Source organism: Desmodus rotundus, chromosome 1 (assembly GCF_022682495.2).
Source record: "Desmodus rotundus isolate HL8 chromosome 1, HLdesRot8A.1, whole genome shotgun sequence".
Taxonomy (NCBI): Eukaryota; Metazoa; Chordata; class Mammalia; order Chiroptera; family Phyllostomidae; genus Desmodus; species Desmodus rotundus.
Genome location: NC_071387.1, coordinates 1,156,160 through 1,183,790, shown reverse-complemented (window position 1 = coordinate 1,183,790; position 27,631 = coordinate 1,156,160). Strand labels below are relative to the sequence as shown.

Here is a 27,631-nt window from a genome sequence, read left to right as displayed (position 1 = left end):
GTGAGGGGCCGAGCCCCACAAGGGTGTGTCCCCGGCGGGGAGGGGGAACCTGCTTTCCCAGGCCCAAGGCCCCCCCTCGAGCCAGGTGTGCCCGCTCCCAGACCAGCACTTCCTGATGCCTCTGAAAGAGACTTCCTGCATGGGGGCTGAAGAAATGGGGAGGGCTCTGAATTCAGGTTGGCAAGGGGCTTCTGGCACCCCCCTGGGTGCCCTGCCCTGTGAGGCACAGATACGGGGAGGAGAGGAGCGGGGTACACATCCCGTCCCCCCGCCTCCCCCCGTATCCCCAGAGCAGCCCCAGGCGCAGGTTTAGGAGAGAAGGCACGAACTCACAGGTGGCAAGGCTAAGAGAGGCCTGAGGACCATGGAGAGGATCCTTTAAGGCAGCAGTCCCCAAACTTTGTGGTCCCAGGGGCCACTTTTTCCATGGACTAGTAGGGGGCGAGGCAGAAGGTGGAGCTCAGGCCAGCTTCCCTCCACGCCACTGACAGAGGCCTGAGGCCAGCCAGGGGTGAGGACCCTGCCCTGAGGATGAAGTCACCCTTCGCGTCTTTAATGTCAAGAGCAAAAATGTCGCAGTGGCCCTGATGCCGTGACAGAAGGGGCCACCAGCAAACCCAGGTCCATCCACAGAGGAGTCTTCAGGAACCATTAAGACAGAGCTGTGTGTGCAGTCAGACCAAGCGGCTTTACTGGGCCGGCCAACTGCCTGTCAGAGGGCGGTGGACACTGTGGCGCACCCCTCCGCAGCGACAGGAAGGGACAGGTCCTGAAGAAGCACACGGAGGCTCCCGGGGCCGTGCGGAGTGAAAGAAGCCAGGCAGCAGGGCGCTCATGTCCTGGTCCCCATCCCAGGAGCTCTGGGGAGGATGAACCCCGTGTGCAGTCAGCAAGGTGAGCAGCGGTCTCTGGGGCATGGGGGCAGGTGGGGTCGGCCGGAAGAGGACACAGAGGAACCTGCTAGGTGGATGGAATGTTCTGTGCCTTGATGCGGGGCAGGGTTCTGGGCCACACAGCCCCCGACACTCCACTCACCGCACGTCCGTGGTGCAGTGTGGGGTGATATGCAAAGGTGATTTGTTTGTTTGTTTGTTTTAGAGGGGGGCGGGGAGGAAGGAGAAAGAGAGAGAAATATCCACGTGAGGTTGCTTCTCGCACGCCCCCCACTGGGGACCTGGCCCCCAGCCCAGGCATGCGCCCTGAATAGGAATTGAACCAGCGACCCTTTGGTCCACAGGCCCGAGCTCAATCCACTGAGCCACACCAGCCAGGGCCATAACTTGATTTAAAAAGAAGACAAAGGAATTGAGAAGAACAAGCCGGAAACAAGAGTATGATTCCACTGGTGCAAGGTTCCAGAGCAGAATCTAATCCAAAAGACAGACCTCAGCACGGCGGGACGCAGGAGGGCGAGGTGGCTGGGGAGGGATGTGCGGACCTTCTGGGGTGATCGGAGCCTCCGGGCCATGACACAGGCAGTGGCCGTGGGGGCGCACACACAGGTGTACCTGCTGAGCTGCACAGTTTAGGGTGTGTAACATCTTAAGTTTAAACCATGGTTCTAAGGATTGTGTGACATCAGTAAGTGTCACCGTTGACAGGGTGTGCCTGGACCCAAAGCTTCTGCCTGTGATCCCAGCGAGAACGGGGTGCCCACACATGCAAGCAGACCTAGGGGAGACAGCAAATGCCGGCGGGCCGAGGCTGTGGGGAGAGACGTCTGTGGTCTGGACTGTGCCACTATATTGTACTTTGATGATAATAAAACAGGGACTTATAACAACTTTCAAAAAACACTTTGCTATTTTAACAGTGAAAACTTGGAAATAACCCAAATGTTCAACAACAAAGAGTTAATTTTTTTAAATCCTCGCCCAAGGACATTTTTTCATTGCTTTTAGAGAAAGAGAGGACCACAGCAATGTGAGAAAGCAGCATGGATCATTGGCTGTCCCGGGGCCACGCCCAGGGCAAGGTGGGGTGGGGCCGGGGGCGGGCCCGGGGCCTGGGACCTCACCGGAACCTTTCCCTGCGGTGAGGACGCTCTAACCAGCTGAGCTACACCGGCCAGGGGTGCCAAGGATCCATTTTTGGATGCATGTTGTGTCCCATCCACGCGCAGGATGGGGTGAGAGCCAGCCCTCTCTCTGAAAAGTCCAAAGAAAGAGCTGGAACTTGTAATTGTGGTGTTTTTTGAGGATGGTTTTACAGGGAATTTTCCATTTCTGCTTTACTTAAGTTTAAATTTCGTGCAATTACCTGGATGCTTCACAAATCCAAGTTATTTCTGCAGCCAGAAAAGACCAGAAACTGGGAGAATACAAGTCTGGCCCATCGAGGTTGCCAACCCCTGCTCTGTCTGCTTTCACCCACGGACCCTCACTGTTCTGGGTGCCGCCGACCTAGTTTCACCGCGTCACTGGAGGGGAGGGAGCCGCTTGACGGTGACCCATGGGGCAGGGAGGGAGTCCAGTGCGAGGCGGAGCTCACGGCCTTCCTTTGTGAGTGTGAGTTCGCTGTGTGACCTTGGAGAGTTGCTTCTCCTCTCGGGGCTGCAGTTTCCTGCAGCCTGTAGGAGCTGAGCTCCAGTATGTGACGCAGTCTGTAGCCCAAGCTGGTCCGGCTTGAGCCCCGACATGGACCCGACATGGAGGGCCTCTGCCTTCAGACCCCGCACGAATGTCTGCCGTTTCCCTCGGGTGCGGGTTCCCATTCTCAGGGCCGACCCCGGGGCCTTCAGGGTCACACAAAGGGAAAAAAAAAAAAAAAAGCCCGGCTGCTCCGCCCCAGAGCCACGCCCGCGCCCCGCACCCTGAACCCGAGCCCGCGCCCCGGGAAAGCCCGGCCGCCCAGCGCCCGGCAGCGGAGCCCGCGCCCCGGGAAAGCCCGGCGGAGCAGTACCTCGAGCATCCGCACCTCTCGCGGACGCCCATTGGCCAGCACTGACTCTGCAGGGCCGCCCCGCAGCCAATTGCAGCAGGGGGGGCGGAGCTGCGGGCTGGGCCGGATGCTCCGAGCTGCTGCAGCCAGACCCTGTCCCCAGCCCCTCGGTGGCAGCGCGCAGGTGACAGCGGAGGCGGCCATGCAGGAGCCCCTGCTGGGAGCCGAGGGCCAGGACTATGACACATTCCCCGAGAACCCGCCCCCGTCGCTGGGGGAGAGGACGCGAGTCGGGTGAGAGTTGCTGGGCTTGCGGGCTGCGGGTGGGGGGCTGCTTTCCGCCTTGGGCCTCCGCTGACCAGCCGGGAGTGGCCACCAAGGGGCCATCTGGTTCTCTCCTGCTCCGGAGACGCTACTCCTATTTAAGAAGCTGGCTGTGTGTGTCCCCCCCGCCCCCCCCCGCCACCACGCCTTCCAGTGCCGGGCCCAGCCCCCCACTGGCGCGGACAGGGAGACTGAAGCTGAGAGAGCTAAGGGCCTGCCTGAGGTCACACAGCAAGCATGGGTGGGCGGAGCGATGCCCAGAGCAGAGAACTCACGGCCTCTTGGGAGAAGAGCCCCCCGCCCCCGTGTCTCAGCCACGGCCATCCATCGGTCATGAGGGCTGTGCTCCAGCCCTGGGGCTTCCCCAAGGGAGCGGGCACTCAGCCATGGGGAGGCGCCACTCTGACAGCCCCCGACCCAGCGCTCTCCAGCGCTGCCCTCCGAGTCTGCTGCTCAGTACAGGCAGTAGACTGGTGAGGAGGTACTCAAAGACCCCCAATCTCTCTGCCCCAACCCCACTCCCACAGGGCCCCGAAGAACAAGAGGGTGTTCCTGGCTACCTTCGCCGCTGTGCTGGGCAACTTCAGCTTTGGCTACGCCCTGGTCTACACATCCCCAGTCATCCCCGCCCTGGAGCGCTCCCTGGATCCAAACCTGAGCCTGACCAAAGTCCAGGCGTCCTGGTTTGGGGTAAGGGCCGTGCTCTGAGTAAGGAGGGGCAGGGTGCAGGGACCCCCATAAATCTCAGCCTTAGGGGTCTGCCCTTCCCCATGTGCTCCAGTCGGGGGTGGGGGGGGTGGGAGAGTGAGGCCCAATGATAGCTCCGGAACAAAAGGAGGAAGTGAAAGCTGATGGAGAAGGCGTGGGAAGGAGCAGGTGGGGAGACGCCCCTTAAGGTCTCCACCCTGTGGGGTTGAGGGTTCCACAGACCCCCCCACCTGGAGCGGGGCTGTGGCAACAGAGCCGACACCTCCCTGGGTGATAGGGGTCTGGGACATCAGCTGCCCGAGGAAGGGGCCCCGGCTGGAGCAAGGAGGCCCAGCACAGACTGGGGGCACGAGGAAAGGAAGAGCACAGGCCTCGAGAGTCCCTAGATTCTGGACCCACAATCTCAGGGGCCTCAAATCTGCAGTTACAACGTATAAGCTGAGATGATAAAAATACCTGCCAGGGAGTGAGCGCTTACTGTGTGCCGGGTGTCGCGCTGGGCACTTGACCTGAGAGCCAGTTGGCCCCAGGCCCACCCTCCGAGGTGGCGCCTCCACTTTTCCCATGAAACAGCGGAAGGGACCGAGGCTCAGACAAACTGAGCCTCGTGCCCAGGTTCCTGACTGGGTCCTGCTCACTGGCTGGACGGGGGACCCGGACCCCCGGGTCTTCAAACCCCAGAGGCGTCAAGTCACAGAACTCTCCTGTCTGCTGCTGTGCCGCAGCACTAGACGCGTGAATGTCCGGCTGGACCAGGCCACTGCAACACGTGGCCCCACCACCTCCCCAGAGCAGGACTCCCTGTTGTGGCATCCCTAACAAATGGCTGTGCACATGCTGCTTGTACACCTCTGGAGATGGGAGGCTCACTACCACGCGGGGCCTGAGGCCTGTCTGCAGCTCGGGCCCCCAAGGCCAGCCTGGAAAAGCAGCTGTCTCCAGGCTCCGAGGGGCAGTGGGTGCTGTGTGCCCAGACATGCCCAACCTGCCCCTTCTCCACAGTCCGTGTTCACACTGGGCGCCGCGGCGGGCGGCCTCAGCGCCATGCTGCTCAACGACCTGCTGGGCCGGAAGCTGAGCATCATGTTCTCGGCAGTGCCCTCAGTGGCCGGCTACGCGCTCATGGCGGGTGCCCGCGGCCTCTGGATGCTGCTGTTGGGCAGGATGCTGACGGGCTTCGCCGGGGGGCTCACAGCAGCCTGCATCCCGGTAAGGCCACAACGGTCCACCCCAGGGCCCCTCAAAGCCTCAGGAGTGTGCTGACCACCGTCAGCTACGGGCTCCTGGCCTCCCAACCCCATCCACTGGTTGGCGGGGGTGCACTTGCTGAGGAACCTCAGCTCACCCCGACTAGGGAAGCTAATTTTCGGGACATCTTCCCCCATGCCCCAGCTTCCCCCACTCTGGACTCCCCAACTTCCTACCCCATTTTCTGACAGTCACACATTGCTCAATTGGAGAAATTCCACATTGAGCAACGGGGAGGAAAGGGAAGTCCCTGCCTGCCGCCTCCCTGGTGCCTCGGCCCTGGCCTCCACTCTCCGAACACCCCGCAGTGGGTTGGGCAGGGATCGCGGTGGTGTGGGGGGAGGAGCAGAGACCAGAGTCTGGGTGCCTCTACCCCTCCCAACTCCCAGCCTCACATTGCCCACTTGACAGTTAGGGAAACTGAGGCCCCAGGGAGGTCACGAAGTGAGACGTGATCGGGACAAGAAACCCACCAGAAAACCCCTTCATCTCCCCAGGGACCACCAGGGCCGCTGCCGCTCTCTTGGCCAGCCCAGCATTCTCACCAAAGGCTGGGGGGGGGGGGGCGGCATGTCTTGCAGGTGTACGTGTCTGAGATAGCCCCCCCAGGCGTGCGTGGGGCTCTGGGGGCCACGCCCCAGCTCATGGCGGTGTTTGGTTCGCTGTCTCTCTATGCCCTTGGTAAGATCAGCGCAGAGCAGGCTGGGGGAGGTGGGGTGCCCCGGGGCAGACCTGGTGGGAAGGGATGAACCAGCGGAACAAGCCCTGGCTGGGAGCAAGAGACCTGCCCCTGGGTGGCACCGGGCGGTGCGCCTCCAGGCGAGTTCCTGCCCCTCTCCTCACAAGGCCTCGGCCTACCTGGGCAGTGAGGGCTCTGCCTAGGCCAAGAATCTTCACACTGTCTTTTGACAGCTGAATGCGTCCATCATTCTCGGAAGGGAAGCCCACACAGAAAAGGCATCAGAGTGCAGCTGGTGGAGGCGGGACGGGTTTGGGGGTGGAGGCCGGGGTCTTGTGTGGTCAGGCTACCCCACCATCACACAGCTGTGGCCCTTGAGACCCTTCAGGGACCTGGGCCCTGTTCTCGGCGCTAGGCAGTCCTTGGGGCCGCTCCTGATCTAGAGCACAGGGGCCTGTGGGAATCAGGGTAGACTTCCCATAGGAGGGGGACCAGGGACTGGCCCTGGAGCGCGGATGAGGTTGCTCAGAGGCCCGGTGGGAAGGGCTCCTGTGTCCAGAAGCCCCTGGACCTCAGCCCCTCCCCCGCCTCGCCCCAGGCCTCCTGCTGCCTTGGCGCTGGCTGGCTGTGGCCGGGGAGGGGCCCGTGGTCATTATGGTCCTGCTGCTCAGCTTCATGCCCAACTCGCCGCGCTTCCTCCTCTCACGGGGCCGGGACGCGGAGGCACTGCAGGCGCTGGCCTGGCTGCGCGGGGCCGATGCCGACATCCGCTGGGAGTTCCAGCAGATCCAGGACAACGTCCAGAGACAGGTGCGGGAGGCACGGGTGCCCAGCCCACCCCCAGCCTCACTCCCAGCCCCGGTGCCCCCAGCTGTGTGTGGCCGTGGCCTTTCTGAACCTCGCTTGCTTCTCCTGGGAAACTGGGATGCCAGTGTTGCCACCTCCAGATGCCACGGCCTGACCCAGAGCTCTGCAAGCGGGAGCCTGCCTTGGCCCACCACTGACCCAGGAGCCTGGCATCCAGGCAGGGTCCCCTGGCCCGTCCCCTGGCCTGGGTTGTTTCCTGGAGAGGGAAAAAGGGAGTCCCTGCCCCGTTCTGTGCAGCCCAGGGCAGGGTGGTGCCCGCTGGCGGGTGGGCCCGGCCCCCTTAGCACTGGCCTTGTGTCTCCAGAGCAGCCGCATGTCGTGGGCAGAGGCCCGGGACCCCCACGTGTACCGGCCCATCTCCATCGCCGTGCTCATGCGCTTCCTGCAGCAGCTGACGGGCATCACGCCCGTGCTGGTCTACCTTCAGCCTGTCTTCAGCAGCACGGCGGTGCTGCTGGTGAGAGCCACGGCCCTCCAGCCAGCGTGGCGCGCACGGGGGCGGGGACAGCGGGGGCTGGCGACTGTGTCTGCGCCAGGTGCCTGTTCTCAGAGCAGCCTTTGCACGCAAAGCACGTGCTCTACAGTAAAACGCATAGGGTCACAGAGAAAACCAGTGTGAGCACACGCAGGCCCCGGGGGCCACGGACCTCAGTTCAGAGCCCCTGCCTCTCGCTGCGGGGAGCCACTTCCCCTCCAGACCTCAGCTTCCTTGCCTGCAGAGTGGAGATAACATGCGCGTGGCTCAGAGGGAGATGAGCGCTGGAGATTGGTGACAGCTGTGCCACCAGTGCCGTCAGGCCTAGGTTCTGGGCCCCTGTGGCCAGGGAAGGTGCCCGTGCTCAGTGGGAGCTCAGTGCCTCCAAGAGGCTGTGGCCATGGCCTGGGGCCTGGGCACCCTGCGTGCCTTTGGGGAAGGGGGAGGAGGGACGGGAGCAGCAGGCCAGGGTCCCTCAGCCCTGGGGCTCCCTCCCTGCAGCCCCCCGAGGAGGATGCGGCCATTGTAGGAGCTGTGAGGCTCTTGTCTGTGCTCATCGCGGCCCTCACCATGGACCTGGCCGGCCGCAAGGCCCTGCTCTTCATCTCAGGTGGGTTCCACCACCTCCTCCGGTGGCCACCTCGTCCTGCCCCTTGAGGCAGGTGCCACATGGCTGGGAGCTCTGGGGTGCCCGGGTCAGACCTGCCGCCCAGCACCCAGCACAGGCCCAGCATGCGGGGCGCCCCGGGAAGGTATGCCAGGGCTCCTGGGTGGGAGCCAGCCCGCTGACGCATCCCAGGGAGGGGGGTGCAGCTGCAGCGGGAGCCTGCGTCCTGCACAAGTGGCCTGTTGGCCGCCTGGGTGAGAGCCGGGCCACAAGGCATTGGAGGACTTTGAGGAATAGCTGGCTCACAGGGTCCCGGCCCCCAAGGGCCATCTGTCTGTCCACAGCCTCTGCCATGTTCGCTGCCAACCTGACACTGGGGCTGTATGTCCACTTGGGTCCCAAGCCTCTAACACCGAACATCACCATGGGTGAGAGCACACCCTTGGGGAGCACAGAGCAGCCCTTGGCCACGCCCACCAGCTCCCTCACCCTGGTGCCCCTGCTGGCCACCATGCTCTTCATCATGGGTACGGAGCCAAGGACGCCACAGGAGGGCGGGCAGTGGGGGGCCGTCAGGTGGCCAAGGTGTGGAGGGTGTGGCTGTGGCGTGGGTGGGCCCTGCCACCCTGGGCCATTGGGGGCAGCTGGGGAGGGCTCTCGCAACAGCTGCCCCACCCCAACCTGCGCAGGCTATGCCATGGGCTGGGGGCCCATCACCTGGCTGCTCATGTCGGAGATCCTGCCCCTGCAGGCCCGCGGTGCTGCCTCGGGGCTCTGCGTGCTGGTCAGCTGGCTCACCGCCTTCGCCCTCACCAAGTCCTTCCTGCTGGTGGTGGTGAGTGCTGGGGTCTGGGCCACTCCTGCCACTGCTAGGGGCTATGCCAGGCTTCTCTCTCCTGTCCTCTGAGAGGTTGGCACACACCCTCCACTAGGAGGCTGGCACAGCTCAGGCTTCTTGGTGACAGTGGACCCATGAGGGGAACTGTTCTGAGAAGTCAGCTGACTTCTCAGGCCAGGAAACCACGCCCATTGGCACGGCTGCCCTCCAGGGCAGCTGGGCCTCCTGTCTGGATGGGCAGTTTGGGTCTCACCCCACATGGGATGCCCTGCACACCACCCACAGAGCCTCCACCTGGCCAAACCCCACCTCTGGGCCCTAAGCCCAGTAGCCGGTGGATCTCTGAGCCCTGGGTCCCAGCTTGCAGGCAGAAGACTCGGACAGGTGGCTAGGGCTGTGCCTGCCCAGGACCAGGCAGGGCTGGGCCCACAATGGGCCAGAGTGCTGGGCAGCAGGGTGTGCACAGCCCCCGGAGAGGGGCACAGAGGGGCAGAGAGGGGTGGGTAGGGCTGCCTGAGGGCCGGAGCCTGCTGGGTAGGGCAGACCCAGGGCCTGCGCCAGAGGAGGGCTGGGTGCAGACCTCCAGGGCCTCAAGGGCCGCTGAGCCCTCAGATCTCCTACTGGAGGCAGCGGGGAGCCCCAGGTCCCTGAGCAGAGGACAGAACAGGGTGAGCCTCCAAGCCTGGCTACTGCTAGCAGGGCCGCTGAAGCTCCCTCAGGGGTGGGAGGACCCTGGGTCGCCTGTGACCTCCCACCCCCTCTCTGCCCCCAGAACGCCTTCGGCCTTCAGGTGCCTTTCTACTTCTTCGCCGCAGTCTGCCTGGTGAACCTGGTGTTCACTGGCTGTTGCGTGCCCGAGACCAAGGGCCGGTCGCTGGAGCAGATTGAGTCCTTCTTCCGCAGTGGGAGGAGGTCCTTCCTACGCTAGGCAGGCCCTGCCCGGGAGGGGCCCAAACCACTGCGGCCAGGCCTCTGAGTCAGCCACTGACCTGCACCCGGAGCCCAGGAGGCACCAGACACCCCCCCACGCACTTCCTGGCACAGGACAGACAACAGCACTGTCCAGCTGGGCCCCACCATGGGCAGCCAGAGGCGCCATTTGCACATCGGCCAAGACCCATGGACAGAGGTGGCGGCCTGCACCACAGGGGAGCATCGGCCCGGTCTGTGGGCGAGGCTGCGCTGGACACCCTTCCCGGAGGGCTGTGACAAGACAGAGATGGGGGCTCCCGTAGGGACAGCACCCTGCCACCCTACTCTGACCACTGAGCCGCCATCCAGCGTCGGGGCTACGGGAAAAGGCAGAAATCTGCCCTGACCGACACTCCTGCCCCAGCCCAGCATCCAGGAACCGGCTCCCGCACACTCCCGCCTGCAAACCCCGTGCCCTATTTATGGAAATAAACTGGAGTTCTGGTGGAGAGCCCCTCCAGCCAGGCTAGAGCCATGGTGCCAGCTGAGGCTGCCTGGCCTGCTGCCCTGACAGCCCACTCCTCCTTCGGGGGGACCTCGGGCCGGCCTCGCCCTGTGCCACTGGTGGGGGGTGGGGCAGCCCCCCCACTTCAGGCAGAGCACACACATACAAACAGCCGCCGGGCTTTATTGCTCAGAAGTCAAGGTGAACAGAGCGAACAAGGGCCGGGAGCTGAGAGTCCAGACACACACAGGGGGGCAGGGGGGCCCTTGGTGGCCCGGTCCCCTCAGCCACCAGGACAGTATTCCTTGCAAGGCAGGACTCCCATTGAGAGACAGGGTCACCCACTGCAGGACTGGGCCCATCAGACTGACTGGGAACCTCGGGCGAGTGGCCTGCCCAGCACCCACCCCACATCCTCACAGGGCAAGGAGTGGCCTTCCCGACACAGCCAGCCCGCCCATGCAGCGAAGACACTGGTCAGCAAGGCCCCTGGGGCAGGGGCTGGAGGGCCAGCAGGGGCCGCCCCAAGCCCAAGTCCTGGGTAAGAACGAGCCAAGGGGGCAGAAGGCCCCCCCAGAGGTAGACAGGTCCTAGTCACAGCACACGCGCACACACACACACGCACGCACACCACTGGCCTGGGGCCCACAGCCCTGGAAGCCGGCCCCAGAGGGGCCCCAAGGACATGTCCTGCTGCCCTGGCTACACCGAAGGGCCCTGTGCTCGGCCTGGGCAGCACCCGGGGGGCCACGGCTGACTGGGACACCTGCGCCTACCCGCTGCCTCCAGCGGGAATGAAAGGCCACCTGGGAAGCCATGGTGAGAGCGCGTCCTGGGACTGGGTCCCACTGGCAAGACAGGGCCCTGCACTCTGCGGGCTGAGGGGGCAGGGGGAGCAGGCACTGGGCCCATTTCCACCTGGTGCTGCCGGCCTCAGCCAGGTCCTGTCAGATGCGCCCACTGGCCGAGGGCCAGCCTGGCAGTCAGGGGCTGAGGCCAGGGGTCAGAAGGAAAGGACAGGTATGGAAGGAGCCTGGGGAAGATGAAGGCACAGGTCCCAAGAGGGCCGCCCCCGGCCCCCGAACTAGCTCTGCACACTCCCCGCCCCGCCCCCAGGCCTTTCCCCTGCTGGCCTGGCGCCTGGGACAGTGGGGACAGCAGTCTGCCCAGCACTCTGCAGGCTGAGGGCAGGCCCGCAGGGACACCCACGGTGGGTCAAGCTCCCTGCCTCTGACAGGACTGGGGCGCTGCTGACTGGCCAGGTCAGCCCCATTGCCTTGGCACTGAGGCGGGGGGCGGGGGCACTGGCCTGCACCAGTGTCCTGAAGTGGTAGAGGACACCCCACCCAGTCCTCCGGCTGCTGCCGAGGCTGCTGTTCCAGGGGCTGTGGGAGCCTCGTGGGAGCGCTGGGGGTTCCCACAGAGCACAGCGTGGTGAGGGCCACGGGCCGCAGCACACAGCCCTCGGGACACTGCTGGGCCCTGACGGCAAGTGGACAGAGGGCCCAGGTGGCTCAGCCTGGAAGAAGCACACTCTGGCTGAAGACCTACGTCACCGGGGAACCTCCTCCCAGGCTTTCGGCAGGGCCCAAGTGACCCTGCCCGCTGTGGAAGTCTGGAGGCCCACCCAAGGCCTGTCCCCGGCCATGCCAGGCTGCCAGGGGCCAGGAGGCTGTTGGTGCAGAGCTGCTGCCTGTTGCGCTCCGCCTCGAGTCCTGTGGCCCGGGTCGCTGCGGCTCGCACTGCCCATCTCCTCACTGCTGGCCAAGGCCCTCAGAGCCCTCACCCCAGCACCTCTGCACCAGCTCGGGGCCTGGAGACGCCGACCCGGGGAGAGGGGCAGGAGGAGTCCAGGCTGGGGGCGGGCAGGGAAGCTAGTGGCAGCCAGGCAAAGGCTCTTCTTCCAGGCTGTCCTCAGGTCCCGCTGCAGGCCCTGCCCCCCAACACGCTCACAGGGAACCCCAGGGCGGACCCAGAGCCACGTCACAGCTCCCCCTCCAGGGTCTCTGCCAGCTTCTCCTCGTCTGCCTGCTGCTTCTGCTGCTGGATCCGAGCGTAGGAGATGGCGTCGCCCCTGGGGAGAGAGTGGGTGGGTGTCACCACAGGGACAGGCCCCGAGCCGCGGCCAGTGGCCCTGCCGTGACGGCAGGCAGAGCCTCGGGCCCCTGGTGTCCCCAGAGAGCTGCTGCTAGGGCGGCAGCCCTCATCCTGCCACCCCCGGCAGCAGCACAGGCTGCGGGGGCCAGGCTCTGTGAGGGGGGGCAGCCGCTGACGGCAGCCCGGGCGGGGGCCGTGGGTGGGGAGAGGCGCCCCTGAGCCAGGTCTGCCACCCCAGCCACAGGCTGTGATGGGGCTGAGCCGCCGGAGGCCCTGCGGGTTCCCCTGCCCTCACTCCCTGGAGCTGAGCGCCCTCCGGAGGCTGGCTGATCACTGACGACCTCTGTGCCTCAGTTTCCACAACTGGACCCCAGGGGCTGCTCTCAGGCCTTCCTCATGGGGAGGCTTGGGAGGCAGAAGGACAGACCCCTCCCGAGAGCTGGGGCGTGGGACGGGCAGACGCACTTTTTGCCCAGAGCAGAGAGCCCGTACAGCACCCCGGTGGCGAAAGCGATGGCGTTGCCCAGCAGCGTGGTCAGGGTCAGGCTGATGACGATGGGGACGACGGCCATCCTGGGGGAGAAGCAGAGGTCAAGGCGCACGCCCACCCCACGGCCACCATCCCACTTCCAGACCTCCTTCCCAGACCACCAGGTACAGGAAGGAGCCCCAGAATCAGCTGGGACGGACTCACGGCCTGGTTTCCTAAGTCCTCGGACACCCAGGCACTTTCTGGTGAGACGCCCCAGAGCCTTCACGTGTCTGTGCCCGAGCATGAGGTGCCCCAGCCCCCCATCACAGACAGCCGGCCAGGGAACCCTCGGGGGCTCTGTGGCTGTGGGCGGGTCACTCCGCTTCTCTGGGGCTCAGTCTCTGCCCTGTTAGGCTGGGATGAAACCTCAGAGGTTTGGAGACCGGACGGGGTTAAGACATGTTAAGTCGTTAACGGCAAAGGCACTAATTAAATACTGGCTCTGAGGAGCACCCTAAAGTCAGCCCTGTCTCAACGAGGTCGATCCCGGGGGTTGAACTGCAGAAGGCACAGTCTCCTTGCAGGGTCGTGGCCTGAGCAGCTAAGTGGCTGTCCTCGGCAGGTCCCCACCGCGACCTGGCGCCACCTTGGTGCGCTCAGGTGTAAGTATTCTCCCACGACCCTTGATCCCGGGCGATTTCCACCGGCAGCGCCTGAGATGAACCGAGCCAGGAAAACACCAGGAAACCTTCGGCGACTTGAGGACCAGCACTCTGTCCCGTCACCTCCTGGAGGAAGCTGCCTGGGCCCCCAGAGCCGGCCCTCCCCCGCCTCCCCTGCCCCCTGGAGGGGAGATAAGACCGCAGCCTGCACTGGGGCCTCGAGTGGGACCTGACCGACTGCATCCTACCCGGGTCTCCAGTCTGGCTGAACCTGCGACCCGGGGGCCACAGCGCAGCTGACCCTTGAACACAGGTTTGAATGGCGCACGTCCACACACGTGCGTTTTTTCCAATAAACACGATTTTAATCAGTTTCTCTGGCTTGCTTTTTGTTAGAATACAGCACAGACTGCAGATAACACACAAAACGTGTCCTAGTCGACAGTTTGTTATCAACGAGGCTTCCTTCCGGCCAACAGCACGCTGCTGGCAGCTCAGTTTTGGGGAGTCAAAGGTAACCTGGGTTCTGACTTTGGGGGTCGGCACCCTGAACCCCGTGCTCTTCGAGGGCCAACCGTGGTGAAAGGGTGGTAGACACCGCAAGGGAAAAGGACCACAGGGGAAACCTGTCCGGGCAAAGGTAGAGGCCGACAGCAGGCCGGAGAGACCCGCAGTGAGCCTCGCGGGGGGCTAAGAAATCTCGCACACACAGCAAGTGAGACACGAAGAGGCCGGCAGGTAGAAAGTAGCCCAGACCGTTTTCAGAAAAGAAAGCGCAACCAGAGAAAGCCCCGGGCGGGTTTCACCTCTCAGAGAGCAGCCGGATTCGCGGGAGCGCGCGGAGCACTGGCGGGGAGCAGCCAGGCAGCCTCTTTGCAAAACTGCGGGCGGCCCACCGGAGTCTGCGCGGTAGCAGCCTCGGACCCCGCACCTCGCTCCGGGAAGCTGCCCTGAGAAATCAGCAGGCGCACAGGGGCTTCGGCGGGACGTTCGGCCGCGTGACGGAGCCCACGGCTCGGATGCAGAAGAGCACGCGCGGCGGAGAAATCCCCCTCCGCCGAGAGCGGCCGTGTGAGGTGGCTGAGGCACTGCTAAAAACGTTTCTGTGGCGACGCAGGCGGAAATAAAGCCGGTGTCAGTCTGCTTATGGCGGGTGAAGCTGCGTAAGAAACGGGCTCAGCCGAGTCCCTGCAGACACGCCGCAAACGCACGGCAGCGGTTACCAGGGGCAGGGCTTCGGGCGGCCGGTTCCCATTGTCCAAATAGGCATTATTTTTCCACGTTTTCTTTTTTAACAAGGGTTAAAGGGTATGTTAAAGGGCCCGAGGACATGTTTTCTATTGATTTTAGACAGAGAGAAAGGGAGAGAGAGACAGAGAGAAGCATCGATGTGAGAGAAATGCTGGTCCGGGGCCCCCCACACGCGCCTGCCCAGGGATCGAGCCCACAGCCTTTCGGTCTCAGGATGGCGCTCCACCAACTGGGCCAACCGGCCAGGGCTTTCCAAATTGTTTTTAATGAGCAGATGTTACTGCTGGCCTTTAAAAAATACATTAAAAAATAAAGCCCAGGGCAAGGGACACGAAATGCACAGCAGGTTCGTGGCTCAAAACGGGGCCCACCTCCGTGCCCGGTCGACGGCGGGGCCCTGGAAGGGGAAGCGGCCTGAACAGCAAGACCCTCCTCTCTGCCTCTAGAGATGGCCCCAACGACAGCGACCACCCCAGCTCCCGCTGCTTGCAGAAGCCGCCCAGGGCCGCCCAGGCACCTGGCGCTGCTCCAGAAGCCCCTGCGTGTGGAACGCAGGCTGAAGCTGGTGCGCCGGGCAACTCAGGTGGAACGCTGTGCGCGGCTGAACACAGGCCACGCGGAGCAGGGCCTGGGGGCCGGCCTGCTCTCTGCCCTGCGGCCTGTTCTCCCCTTCCCACCAGGGTGTGGGGTCGCCGGCACTCTGGGAGGCTGTGCGGACGCTGGGCGCACGGCTGTACTGGATGTGCTGGGCGACCAGCTGAGGGCCGGAAGCCAGGAGCCTCTCCTTTCTCTACACTGCGTGCGACGCCGTGGCCGTGCAGCCCCGTCTGAACCACACATGAGAGAGCGACGGGTCCTATCTTGCAGGGGCTACCAGAGGCGCACAAAGGTACACCGGGAGACCTCCACCAAGAGGGGCCCGGTGCAGCTGCTCCCCACCCAGTGCAGCCAAACGACCCTCAGGCCCCCAAGCAGGCAGGGCCCGACCCGCAGCCCCTCACCCGCAGTAGAAGACGGCCTTCTGCCAGGAGCGCAGCCGGTCCACCTTCGCGGCCACCGTGTTGGCGAACTCGACGAACGAGCAGCAGAAGGGTGCCTCGCAGAGCAGCAGGACGAAGGCGTTGGTGCTGCAGGGCAAGTGAGAGGGGCGCGGGCTGACCAGGGAGGCGTCGGCCAGCCCCTCCCTGAGGGACGGCAATGTTGCTGTCACCAGCACCCCAGCAGCTGGGACAGCTGTGCTCAGGGTGCAGGAACCAGAGTGGGAGCAGGCCAGCCTGCCCGCAGACAGGCCCAGAGCCGACACAGCCCCACCCTCAGAAGCCCACACCTGGGGGAAGCCCTCTGTGTAGCCCATGTCCAGGCTGGGGACAGCCAAGCCCCGGGAGGTCTGTGTGGGCCTCCAGTCCTCTGCGGCTGAGTCGCAGTCACAGGCCCTGAGCCCTGCCGTCTGCCTGCAGGCCCAGGGGACAGCGCCCTGGGGACCCTCATTTGGACTGAAGCACTGGCTCAGGGCATCCCAAAAGCCCAGCCGTGCCCCCTGCACAACCAACAAAGGCCTTGGCCTGACCCCCAGCCTGGGCCAGGCCACTCAACTTGGCCGTCACTGTGCTTTGCCAACTCTTTCTCACCAGAGGGTCCAGTGCCTCTCCCCTGCCAGTCCCTGTCTCTACTGCCTCTGGGAGCAAGCCCCCAGGCCTCGCCTGAGCTCCCTGAGGGCGGGACCACAGCTCTGCTCCACACCCTCCCAGATCAGGTCAGTCCTCAGTGCCTGCGGGGTGCCAGCCGCAGCTGTGCGGGCCAGTTCTCAGCCCTCCCTTCCCTTCCGACCAGATCCAGCGAACCTGGCGGGACGTGGGCAAGGGCTCCCCTGGGGCCTCCTAAAGCCTGACCCTGCACCAACTCTGACCTGCTCCGTGGGACTGGCTCCGTTGCCGACCCCCAAGCTGGGTTTTCCCGATGCCAGCACCCGACAGCAATCCTCTCAGGAACCACCCTCCCCACTCAGTCCTTGGCTGGCCTCTTGGCCTCGAGCACTCCCAGGGGTGCAGCCCAGGGCAGTGCGCTTGCTGCTGGCTTGCTCTGCAGACCCTGGGCAGGTGTTCGAGGCCTGGGCCTTACACCCAGTAAAGGCCTCGGTGGGCATCCCAGGCCCTGGGCCTCACGGGAATTGGGAGAGCTGGGCAAGGTGGGCATGAAGGGGTGAAGACCTGCACGGTGGCCACCGGACAGGCCAGGCCCGGGCCTACTCACATCATCCACACGCCGGCCGCAATGTTCAGAGGGTGGATGGTGATGCAGTTGAAGAGGCCGGAGATGGCGCAGGCTTGAAAGCAAGAGACACGGGCAGGAGTCAGCACAGAGGAAGGGACAGTCTGCTGGGCAGGCCACCTGGGGAGGTAGTTTGTGCCACCAGAGAATCGCTCCCGACACCCCGTGCTCAGCTCTTCTCGCAGCACCTAGCAGTCTCCTCTCTGCCACCTGAGACAAATGGGGCCGACAGGGCCGCCCATGTCGCAGGCGAGGACCAGACTCAGAGAGGGGGCTGCTCTTCCCGGCGCCGCAGCTGCAGCATGGCTGGCTCAGAGCTCAGTGAGGCTGCGGGGGCAATTCGGGCCCTCTGAGCCCCAACAGAACCAATTCCCGCCACACAAGGCGGTTCCAACGTGAGAGAGAAAGCCTGTCCAGGGCAGGTGGCCGCATCCCAGGGCCGGCCACACGAGAAGTCCTCTGACCCAGGAGACAGGGCTCTGGGTGGGGATGAGGGATGCCTCCCTCGGAGCGGAGGCCGGAACCAGCAGACCGGGGTCGCAACCTCGGCTCTGACCACATGGCAGCCGAGCGGCCTTGGTCGGGAGGCTCTCTTCACCTCTCAGGCCTGTTTCTCTCCTGCACACGGGCCAGGCCCCCAACCAGCCCGCCCAGCCCTGACATAGCCAGGGATCCCGTCGGGGAGGGGTGCACCCCCTTCTGCCCTGAGAGTGGCTTCTCTGAGGTCCCAAATGGGGAGCTTTGCCCACCCCTCCCAGCTGCACCCAAGGGGCAGGGTCTGCCCCACTCACCTCCCTCGACTATCCACGGCCCACAGCCCAGCCTCTCCCTCCCCGAGAGTGCTGGGCAGCCAGGAGGCAGCCCTCAGCCACCAGGTCATTTAATTCGCAGGGCTCCTGTGCACCTGGCCCCTGGAGGCCTGGAGCCCTGCTCTCCTGCGTAACCCTACTCGGCCAGCTGGCGGCGGGGGCGGAACCAGGCAAAGAGAGCCCGGCTGCAACGGGACTACCCTTGTGTTTCCCCGAGACCCCGCAACACGACGGTGCACGTCCTGCCTGCCAACAGGCAGCGCTGGTCCTGGACCATCTCACACACACTCAGGCAGCCAGGCGCCCAGGGCAACGGACGCTGATGCCCGAGAGACAGCCCGCTCTGCCTGTCCTCAGCACCAGCTCACCTGACCACGGCCAGCACTGACCCTACCTCACTGTCCTCCAACGGCCAACCTTGGGGAGGACCAGGATCCCGCCCAACCCAACACTCAAGAGCTGGAGGACGTCCACTCAGAATGGGCAACACCCATGTGGAGTGAGGGAGGTACCCCGTGCAGCCCTCCCCTCCCAAGGATGGTCAGGTCCCCCAGGGGTGCACCTCCCAGAAACCCCAGCCTGCTTTGCACTCTGCCCTGTAGCAGACCGCAGTTGACCCCTGAACAACACGGGGGTCAGCCCAGCCGACCCCCACACAATCAAAAATCTGAGTATAACTTCTGACCCCCCCTAAAACTTTCCGGTCACCCCTCCGGGGAGATGGCTCCAGGCCCCCTCGGACACCAGGCTCCACAGACCCCAAGACCGGACCGACAATGCAACGGCGCAGCTGGCCCTTTGCACCCGTGTACTCCCAGCCTCCCAGTGAAGACACTGCCTCCAACCGGTGGCTGGTTGGCTCTGCAGGTGCAAAACCCAGGGGCACCCAGGGCCAACTGCGTATCTACTGAGAGAGACCCACGAGTAAGTGGGCCCTCATAGCTCAGACCTGCTGCTCCACAGGCAGCTCCCCCCACACCTGCAGGTGAAACTCCTTGCAGGGTGGGGGCCAGGGCTTCTCCTGCAGCTTCACCTGCAGCCCCAACACCTTGAGCTCCGGGGGTGGCACAGAGCCCCCCTTTGAGAAGCACAGAAGTGGATGGGATGCCTGGGCTAGCCAGGGCAGCGGGGGCGGGCAGGATGCAGGCCTCCAGTCCAGGAAGACGGTTCCTCCCCCCACAGGGACGCTGTCAGTGGCCTAACCTCAAGCCCCCAGTCTCTCATACAAAGTCAAAACCGTGCTCAAGGGCAGTGCAGGGACTCGGGGCCTCCCGGGTTTGGGGGAGGGCCTGTCCCACCGCTGCCTCTGGCTATGGTCAGTACGGTCCCAGGCCTGGGCTCCTGAGCTTCCTCCCCCCATCCACCTGGGAGAGGGAACTGAATACAGGTTCCGCCCACCTGCAGCCCTCCCGGTCCAGGCAAGCCCTGCAAGGCCTGAAGGCTTCCTGGAAATGCCCTTTCCAAGGCCCCCAGCGGTGTCCTCGGCCACTCCCGTCGTTGACAGCGCTGAGGGCAGCAGATCATTCAGACTTCTGTTTGCCCTGGGAAGACCTGCCACGCGATCTTTATTTTACTGCTGTAGTAGAACGCCTTTCTATGTACCTCCCCTGTGTGGGGCTTGTGCTAAAACCGCCCCCGACTTCCCCGAGATCGCAGATCCGGCGTGTCGCGGGCAGCGCTGGGGGTAGGAGCGGAGGTGAGACGCGGCCGAGACAGAGCAGTCAGCGGAGGGCACGCACTGCCGCCTCCCTTAGCTCAGCACGGGGCCCGGGCTTGGGGGCCATCTGTCCCCTCGCAGCACCTGGCCCTCAGGAAACGCCGCCCCAGGTACAGAGGTGACGGCGGCCACCGCCCCCACCCACACCAAGTCAACAGGTGCGGCTGCCTCCGGACTAGGCAGGGCAGGGCCTTGCAAGCGGCCTCGACCAACATCGGAAAGTCCTGGAGCCGAGGCCGCGTTGCCTGCCCCAGGCTCCGGGAGGGGCGGAGGGGCAGTGCCGGGACCCCGCCGTGCCCAGCACTCCCCGAGGGAGCTCAGGTTCCCTCCTGGAATGTCCCCAGAGCTGCCAGCCCAGCCCGGAAACTCGGGAGCCTCGGCCGCCCGGCGGTAGCCATAGCAACCGCCGGGGCGCCGCCAACGCCGCCGAGTCCAGCGCGGGACCCGCAGACCCCAGCCCACAGGCCTGCTCCGCGGGGGCGCGCATGCGCAGAGGGCTGCGGGGCCGCCCCTCGCCCAGGCTGTGTACTCACACACGGCCCCCAGCACCCCCGACAGACGACACAGCCAGCGGTACCACCACGTCACGCCTTCCTCCTCCGCGGGCGGCGCGGAGCTGACGGAGGCCGAGGCCGCCCCGCCCGAGCCGCTCATGGCGCCGCTGACCCGCGCAGCCCACCGCCCTTACAAACGGCTCCAGAGCCGGCCGCGTCGGCCGGCGCGCAGCCTTGTGGGAGAGGCGGCCCCTCTTTAGCATAGGGGCGGGGCCTAGCGTGGTTCTCTTGCTTATTAGCATAGAGGGCGGGGCTCGTAGGGCGGCGGGGACTCGCGCCCGGAGGGCTTGTCCTTTTTAACACTGGGGGCTGGCTTTGGCGGCGCGGAGCTCCCGGGTGGACAAATCGGTTCAATGGGATTAGCATAGGGGCGGGACTTCGCAGAGAATTAACCGGTACGCCGGTATTAGCGCGCAATCGTGACTCCACACTCCATTGACTAGCGGTGCTGTGCAGTGGCTTTTCAAGCCCGCTTTGGACCCATCATGTGAGGAAAATGCCTGTCAGACCGCACGTTCTGTTTATTGATACCCAAAGGGCTTTCCCGAGAGTCCCCCTCCCACCCACTAAGGTTTTGCACGTCGGAGGAGGTGGCAAAGGCGATAGTTAGGACTGGATGGAATTCAAATGGGAAAAGCACTCCAGCTGGCCAAGCACCTGACAGGTGCTCATAAATGTCTGGCTCCCTCCTTTCCCTTCCAGAACGGCCAACTGAGGGATGTGCTTGGAGAGGAAGCTAGGGCAGGGCACTGTGGGGCCCCCGAGCTCTAGACTGGAGTGTCCAGTACTGGCCCCGCAGGCGGGCATGTGTTTCCAGGAAGCCCTGGCTAAACTCCATCTCAGCCTGGCTGCCTTCTGACTCCCAGTAGAGCGCGTGCTGCCCGCGGAATGTCACCGTCTTCAGACTGTGGATGTCCCGGATCTGGGAGGAAAGGGGCAGCCCCGAAGGGCCAGCGACAAGTGAGAATTAGCTAGCGTTCATGAAGCCCTCAGTGGACAAGGCATCGCACACTCCGGATCCCATTTAATCCCCACGCACCAGCCCTATCAGGAAGACACTCCTATCCTCCCCAGCAAACTGAGGCTCGGAGAGCTGGCACCACCTCCCCACGGACACACAGCTGGGGTGCCAGAGCTGGGACTTGAGCCCAGGTCTGTCTGATTCCAGAAGCCAGGCTGCCTCCTCCAGAGGGGCTGATACTTTGCAGAGGACTATTATCCCAGAACGCAGGAAGCCTCATGGGGGGAGGGGCTGGCTCCCTCTTCCGGCCAAGTTATCTCAGGCTCTGAAATTCCGCTTCAGTCCTGGGCTACCTCAGGGCTGTCTACCCCAGAGAAGGTATTTTCTGTTTCCCTTTTGTGAGAAGTTCAATAAACCTGTGTTGGCGAGTAAGTGGAGGAACTGAGTAAGTGGGGCCTTTTCTCCCATCTTTCCCTGATTTTGAGGGTTTTGGTCTCAAGTGAAGTCAAAGGTTTCTCCAGCCTAGCACCCCCAGTCCCTGTCCCCAGGGACAGCTGTCCAGAATCAGCAAAAGTCAGCCCATTCCTGTCGCCATCATGGTAGCCTCACCAAGATGTAGCTGGCACCAGATCCTGCAGTTGCAGCGCCCGCGTCGGTGGCCAGGGCGTGGATGGCGATTCGGGCCCACGGAGCCACGTCGATGAAGACGCGGCAGCCCCCCACGGGTCTCCCCTCTGGACTCACCGATGGGCTCACAATTTCACCCCAGGGTCCAAAGAGCTGCGTGTCACATTCTACAGGGGACAGCAGGCAAAGGGACTGGGTGTGGACACAGGGGCCCCCAAAAGACCACTACCTACTGCCAGAGGCCAGGGCAGCTCACAGCCAGGGCGCAGTGAGCAGGACAGTATGGCGCTGTGGTCAAGGTCAGGACTCCCAAGCAGAAGCCCCCACTGACTCTCACGTCTGCCACCTCCCGCCGTGTGACCTCAGGCGATGGCTTTACACCCTCTGAGCTTCAGCTCTTTCCTCTTTAAAGTGAAGAGCACAGTAGCAGACACTGGGTAGGGTAGTTTTTAGGAGGACTCAGCCAAGTCACACGTTGGAAAGAACTTTACCCTGAGCCTGGCACAAGGATGGACTCCAACCTGCTGGAGCCCCTCCCACCTGCACCTCCTGGGCCGCCCCTGAGGCAGGCACCCGCGTGGGGACAGCTGGGCAGTGAGGAGCCACGAAGGCAGTCCACCCCAGACCACGCGGCGCCTATGCAGAGTCAAACCTCCACGGGGGAGAAGGCCCCTAGTGTCCCACTTCTCACGTGAGGCCTGGGGCAGGGACCCAAAGACTTCTGGAACTGGCTGGGGAAGCCAGCTTCAGCCAGCCTGGGCTGTTGGGAGAGGGCGAGCAGGGGTCCCTGGGGTGCTGTCCTCTGCACGAAGTATGCGTGTGCACACACGCTGCTCTGCGTGGGGGATGAGACGAGGACTGTGGCCCCAGCTGGTGCGGCTCAGTGGATTGAGCACCAGCCTGTAACCCAAAAGGTCGCTGGTTCGATTCCCAGTCAGGTCAAAGGCCTGGGTTGCCGGCCAGGTCCCCAGGAGAGGGTGTGCGAGAGGCAACGGACTGATGTTTCTCTCTCATTCTACCTCCCTTCCCCTCTCTCTAAAAATAAATAATATCTTTAAAAACAAAAAAGAGGACTGTGCTCGGGAACAGGACTGGGGACAGCGGCTCACAGAAGGATCTAAAAGGATCTTGAAGGACATGAGTGCCAGGGCGAGGGGCCATGGTGGCCTGAGGGATGGGAGAGGATGTGGCTGGAGTCCCCCTCTGCCCATCTTGCTGAAGGGTCCCAGAAGGAAGGGGCACACACCCTGAGACCCCATGCTGACAGCTCCTGCAGACTGACACTGGCCCCCACGGGGAGGGGAGGGGGGGTGTCCAGGAAGGTACGGCCTCCTCCTTCTCAGTCAGCCCCGCTCCCTGTCTGCCTCGCCCACGCCCACAGCCCGCTGGCAGCAGCACCCGCCCAGCCAGCCTCAGGAGGTGGGGGGCTCCGGCGCCTTGCTGTACCTGTGTGGAAGGCTCTGGGGGCGGGCCGGCTAGCATAGCGCAGCACCACTCCACCTCCCGGCTGCACGCGGCGCTGCCTCACCACCAGGGCGTTGGCTTTGGAACTGAAAGTCCCGCCGGACAGCTTCCTGCACGTCCTCCTCCACGTGAGCCGGCCCCAAAGCAGCAACATGTCCCCTAGGAAGTTGGGGTGCAGTGAGGGTCAGGCTCCCCCATCCAGTTGGCAGCACCGTGTCGCTGGGGTTGATGAGTGGAGTTTGGGTCCCGGCCCTCCCACTGACGGGCAGGGGCTCATGTGGCCCCGGACGTACCAGCGCTGCAGTTGAGAGAGCTCTCGAGGACTTGGAGGGTCACCACCTCACCCAGGGGCCGCCCGATGGCCACTGCACAGTCCGCCTGCCCAGAGCCTCGCAAGTCAATGGTTCCCGTTGGCTCGAGGAACTGCTGGCCACAGGGACCTAGACAGAGAGCAGAGAGCAGGCAGCAGGGCTCCCGGGGGGCATCCGGGGCAGGGCTGGGCTGGGCTGGGGCTTCCCACACTGGGGAAGGAGCTGAGCTAGAAGCCTGCTCAGGTCAGGGGTGGGGGCTGCATGGGTCAGATGTCACTATCCAGAGCCATTTCTAGGTGCCCCAGCGAGGGAGGCCGTGTATAAAGGAGCACCTGGCCTTGGGTCACGGGCCAGGGTCTTACTCTGAAACCTCTGGGTTACCTTCCCTGATGATAACAAAAGCGGGCTTGCCCTTGGCCAGTGAGGAAGGGGACCAGCCGTGGCCTGGCCTCCCCGCCCCATCCCCGCAGCCCAGCTGCTCACATCCCAGTGACCCACACGCTGTGGCCACAGGACAGCCCCCTGCGCAGCCCCACGAGGAACCCGTCCCAGGTGTCCCAGGTGCAGGTGCCCCCGCCACCCCTCCTGCAGCCAGCCAGCCACCCGGACAGGAAGGAGGGAGAAACCTACTGGACTCCGTGAGGCTTTCCTGGGTCCGGGGAGCTGGGGCGAGGAGGCGGGCCCAGGGCTGCGGCCACTCTCGGGAGGCAGCAGCAGGGCCAGCTGTGCTCTGTCCTGGAGCAGTGGCTTCCTCATAGGGCGCCAGGCCGGGTGTCCCCTGCTCTGCGCAGGGCCCGGCCCAGCAGCCCCGCACCGCCCCTGGCTTAGGCAAGTGGCGGCAGAAGTCGGTTGGCACGGGCCCCTGGGCCCCAGGTCCCAGGCAGGTGACCCGCCGGTGCTGGATGCCAGCCCCACAGGAGACGGAGCACTGGCAGGAAAGAGAGAGCAGTTGGGCTGTCCCTTACCGAGCGTGACAAGGACAGGAGACCACGAGCCGGGCACAACCGGATAGTCTTTGCATAGCACTGGGGGCGGGTACCCACTGCCATTCCACGGATGAGGAGACAGGCTCAGGGAGGCTGCCTTGCTTGGGTTGCACAGGGGGAGGCGCAGGCATTCGAGGTCAGGCCCCTATCTGCCACCCTTGAGCCTCTGCCTCTGCAAACCTTCGAGCAGGGAGCCGGCACCACGGCCTCCTCCCCCATCTGTCAGTCACTGCTGCCCACCCGCCCTGCCCTCCTGCCCTGCACGGTCCTTGTCTGCCCTGCCCAGGCCCAGACACCCCCGGCCTTCTGACCAAGGTGGGCATGACTATCGGCTTTGTCTCTTCCCTACACCAGGAGCGAGCCTCTGAGGAGGATCCAGCCCTATTTACCTACGTCTTCCTGGTGCCTCGCAAGGCTCCGGGCCCAGGACGGCACCTGCTTGTCTGACTGGAACTGAGTTATCTGCCCTTCACTTTCCCACGTCTCCAGACCTCGACACCCCTTAAGGCCCAGCTGCCTCCATGTCTCTGGGTCTCGCTGTTTGCTGCCTCTAGGTGGCCTGTCCCCTCCCCAACAAACTCAGCTCTCTGTCTCATTTCCGGGGGTCACAATGGCTCAAAGCTTGCCAGGGTCCCCGTGAGTGAGGACCCTCAGCCCCAGCGGCAGCGCTCACCTGCGTCCAGGTGCTGATGTGCCACTGGTACGCGCAGTCAGCAACGATGCAGGGGATGCTGGCCTGCGGCCGCACCAGAGCCGCACAGGCCGCCCCATCCACCTCCATGTCTTGGCCTTGGTCCAGCTGCACGCAGGCCACGGAGCGTGTGGCGGTGCCGAGGCCACAGCTGGCTGAGCAGGGGCCGAGGGACGTGACTTTCCACCTGCAGGAAAAGAAGACCCCAGAGACGGGCTGGCCTCCCACAGGGTGGCACTGTCCCCGGGGGCTCCTCAGATGGCCCGCCAGGACAGGTCCAAGGCCCTGAGACCCGGGGGCAGCCCTGAGCCCTCCCGTTTGGTGCCAGAGCTCACTGGCCCGGGAAGGGTTCTGCAGGAAAGACACATCCCTTCCCATCACCAGGTGCCCTCCCCATCCTCGTCATCACACAGCCCTCAATGAAGACCACAGGGCCACTGGCTGGTCCCAGTCACAGGGGGCGGGGACAACGCCCAGCAAAAGGGAAAACATCTCCACCTTGGCCAGTCCTGTCAAAGTCCCTCTGTGACCACTCAGCAAATGGGAGCAGCTGACCTTGTCAGAGCGGAGACTGAATGCAGGCAGCCAGGGTCCTCACCGAGCCCCCACACCACCTTCAAGGCCCTGGGCTGCTGCCTCTCCAGCACGCACCCGGCACTGTTCTAGCCACCAGGGAGACGGCAGTGAACCAGACCAGAGCCCCCTCAGAGCCTGTATGCTTCTCCCCCTCAGCCCCACGGACATTTGGGGCTGATGGCTCTCTGCCGTGGGGGCCGTGTGCACAGTGCGGGATGCGTAGCAGCTGCCCAGCCTCCACCCACTCGATGCCGGTGGCATTCCCCACCCCACTCGTGACAGCTGATGGAAATGTCTGCAGACAGTGCCACACGTCCCCTGGGAAGAAGAATCGCCCCTCGTTGGAGAACCTCTGCCACAGAAGGGAGAGACAATGAATGGAACCAAATGCGAGGCGGCGGCCAAGGCTGCTGAGGACCACTGGGCAGGGCCCCGAGGCATAGGCGGGGTGCACGTGCCAGGGCAGGGCCCCCACCGCCTGCTGGGTGTGTTGAGCCGAGCCAGGGGAAAGGGATAGTCCTGAGTCGGGCACCCCCGGAATGTTCCAGGACATCGAGGGGGCCAGAGTGGCTAGAGGCCTCCAGGGGCAGCCAGACTTCACACGTGTGTGAAATTCCCACAAACCCCAGACGGCCTCCGAACGTGATGGGGAAAGAAACGGGGGGCCCAGCCAGGGACGTCCGCAGGAGCAGCGGACCGACAGACGCTCTGGGAGGGGTGGTGAGCGGGTCCGACAGCTGGACGTGGGGGTGGGAGTCGGGCAGGGGGAACCGACAGAAGCGCCGGAAGCCTCTGCTTGGGCCCCACGTACACAAAACCGAGTGGTGACCGAAGAGCCACCTGGGAACAGCCGACAAACGCTGCTGGTCGGCGACCTGGAAAAATAAAGTTTGCTCCCAACTTTGCAACGTGCCCCAAACAAATCGCAGGCGAGTTCAGGGGCTAAAACTCAGATGCAGTCTTATCTGTGAGATGCGTTTCTTTGAAAACAAGAGGCAGTGGCAAGGACACAGGGCACTGTGGTGACATCTGTTAGACCTGGGGCAGCACAGACGGGCGTGCTACCGTCTTTCCCGGACGTTCACGGACCAGACAGAAACGCGTCCCACTGTTAAAAACGCAGAAGCACCGAGAGGAAAACCCGGAAGAACTGTAAACGAGGCAGCGAGTGTCTGCTCTCCCCTCAGGGCCCCAGCCTGGCCCCTGCGCCCCACGGGCTTGGGCGCAGTCCTGTCCTGCTTGGACAGCGTGGATGGCACTCCGGCCCTCCTGGGCCCGCCCACAGGCCTCGCCCACTGCTGCCTCCCCTGCTGCGGAGCTCTCCCTAGCACCCAGCACACCCACACCCGCGGTGGGACCAAGGCACAGCCTGTGCTTTGCTGGGCAGCACCGCCCGCCCCTCCCCCAGACACCCAGCACAGACTGCCAGGGGGTCCCGTGTCCTAAGAACGGCCTCCTGTGCCATCAGCTGTCCTTCAGTCCCCGTGGCACCTTGCCTGGCATCTGCACACACCAGGAGCTCAGGCCACTGGCTGGACGTCCTAGGGCTGCTGACCTGGGTGGGCAGGGCTCCGGGTTGCAGACCCCCTGCTGCTCCGGCTGAGGCAGCCCCTGGCACTGGCTGTCCGGAAGGATCTCCTCGTCCTTGTCCTCCCCGTGGGCCCGGGCACAGTAAAGGATCCTCCGTGCGAGTCCCCCCCCACAGCTCATGCTGCAGGCCGCCAGCTTGTACCGCCACCTGGGGCAAACCAGGGTCAGGGCAGGGTCCAGAGAAGCCAAGGTTCCCCCACCTCCCCACACAAGGAAGGGCCCAGAGGGGCTCTCTCTCAGGGGGCCATGCTTATGTCGCCGCCAAGAGGCTCGGCACAGGGACAGAGAGCCCACGGCACAGAAGGGGAAGATGAGGGCAGAAAACGGACATGCCCAGAAGGCAGGCAGCAGACTCCCGCTAAGACACCTGTTTCCAATGGGAAGCCCTTGGCCACTCGGCACCAATCGCCACCCATCACACGAGGTGCCTCCCGTCTGCCTTATCTGTCGTCCATCTCCTGTCCCCAGCGTCTGCCCTGTCTGTCCTGTTCCCTGCTGTGACCCTGGCCTCAGGGCACGCTGGCATAGGAGATGCTCAGTGAAGAGCAAGTG

The 27,631-nt window shown here is 64.3% G+C and overlaps 3 protein-coding genes across 11 annotated transcripts in view; 1 reads left to right on the top strand and 2 right to left on the bottom strand.

Annotated features, from left to right (window-relative positions):
* Nucleotides 1-2,894: 2,894 nt before the first annotated feature.
* SLC2A6 (solute carrier family 2 member 6) lies at nt 2,895-10,079 on the top strand. Of its 7 annotated transcripts, none has more exons than XM_053918953.2 (10): nt 2,895-3,174; nt 3,732-3,894; nt 4,915-5,121; nt 5,742-5,841; nt 6,438-6,649; nt 7,016-7,163; nt 7,683-7,791; nt 8,113-8,216; nt 8,478-8,623; nt 9,399-10,079. In XM_053918953.2, exons 1-10 carry the CDS (start codon nt 3,008-3,010, stop codon nt 9,552-9,554), a joined length of 1,512 nt encoding a protein of 503 aa, XP_053774928.1. In that variant the 5' UTR covers nt 2,895-3,007; the 3' UTR covers nt 9,555-10,079. The 7 variants fall into 7 exon arrangements, with proteins under 7 accessions (XP_053774928.1, XP_053774927.1, XP_053774939.1 ...); XM_053918952.2 differs by having other exon boundaries at nt 2,898-3,174; nt 6,511-6,649; nt 8,133-8,315; XM_053918964.2 differs by having other exon boundaries at nt 2,898-3,174; nt 8,133-8,216.
* Nucleotides 10,080-10,206: 127 nt separating this feature from the next.
* On the bottom strand, nt 10,207-20,057 carry CACFD1 (calcium channel flower domain containing 1). Its single transcript, XM_053918970.1, has 5 exons — nt 19,853-20,057; nt 16,776-16,848; nt 15,527-15,652; nt 12,606-12,713; nt 10,207-12,117 (listed from the first exon to the last, which is right to left on the bottom strand). The coding sequence occupies exons 1-5, from the start codon at nt 19,971-19,973 to the stop codon at nt 12,027-12,029; spliced, it is 519 nt and encodes a 172-aa protein (XP_053774945.1). The 5' UTR covers nt 19,974-20,057; the 3' UTR covers nt 10,207-12,026.
* A 330-nt stretch (nt 20,058-20,387) lies between these two features.
* ADAMTS13 (ADAM metallopeptidase with thrombospondin type 1 motif 13) overlaps nt 20,388-27,631 on the bottom strand; it is a 28,753-nt gene continuing 21,509 nt past the window's right edge. For 2 of the 3 annotated variants that reach the window (XM_053918937.2, XM_053918942.2), the window contains exons 22-28: nt 27,045-27,227; nt 24,896-25,100; nt 23,867-24,164; nt 23,219-23,365; nt 22,908-23,084; nt 21,444-21,628; nt 20,388-20,795 (exon numbers count right to left, since the gene is read on the bottom strand). In XM_053918937.2, the coding sequence (XP_053774912.1) occupies nt 20,610-20,795; nt 21,444-21,628; nt 22,908-23,084; nt 23,219-23,365; nt 23,867-24,164; nt 24,896-25,100; nt 27,045-27,227 (1,381 nt within the window). In that variant the 3' untranslated portion in view covers nt 20,388-20,609. Of the gene's footprint in view, nt 20,796-20,912; nt 21,251-21,443; nt 21,629-22,907; nt 23,085-23,218; nt 23,366-23,866; nt 24,165-24,895; nt 25,101-27,044; nt 27,228-27,631 lie in introns of all 3 variants that reach the window. The other variant, XR_008426204.1, reaches the window with a different exon arrangement.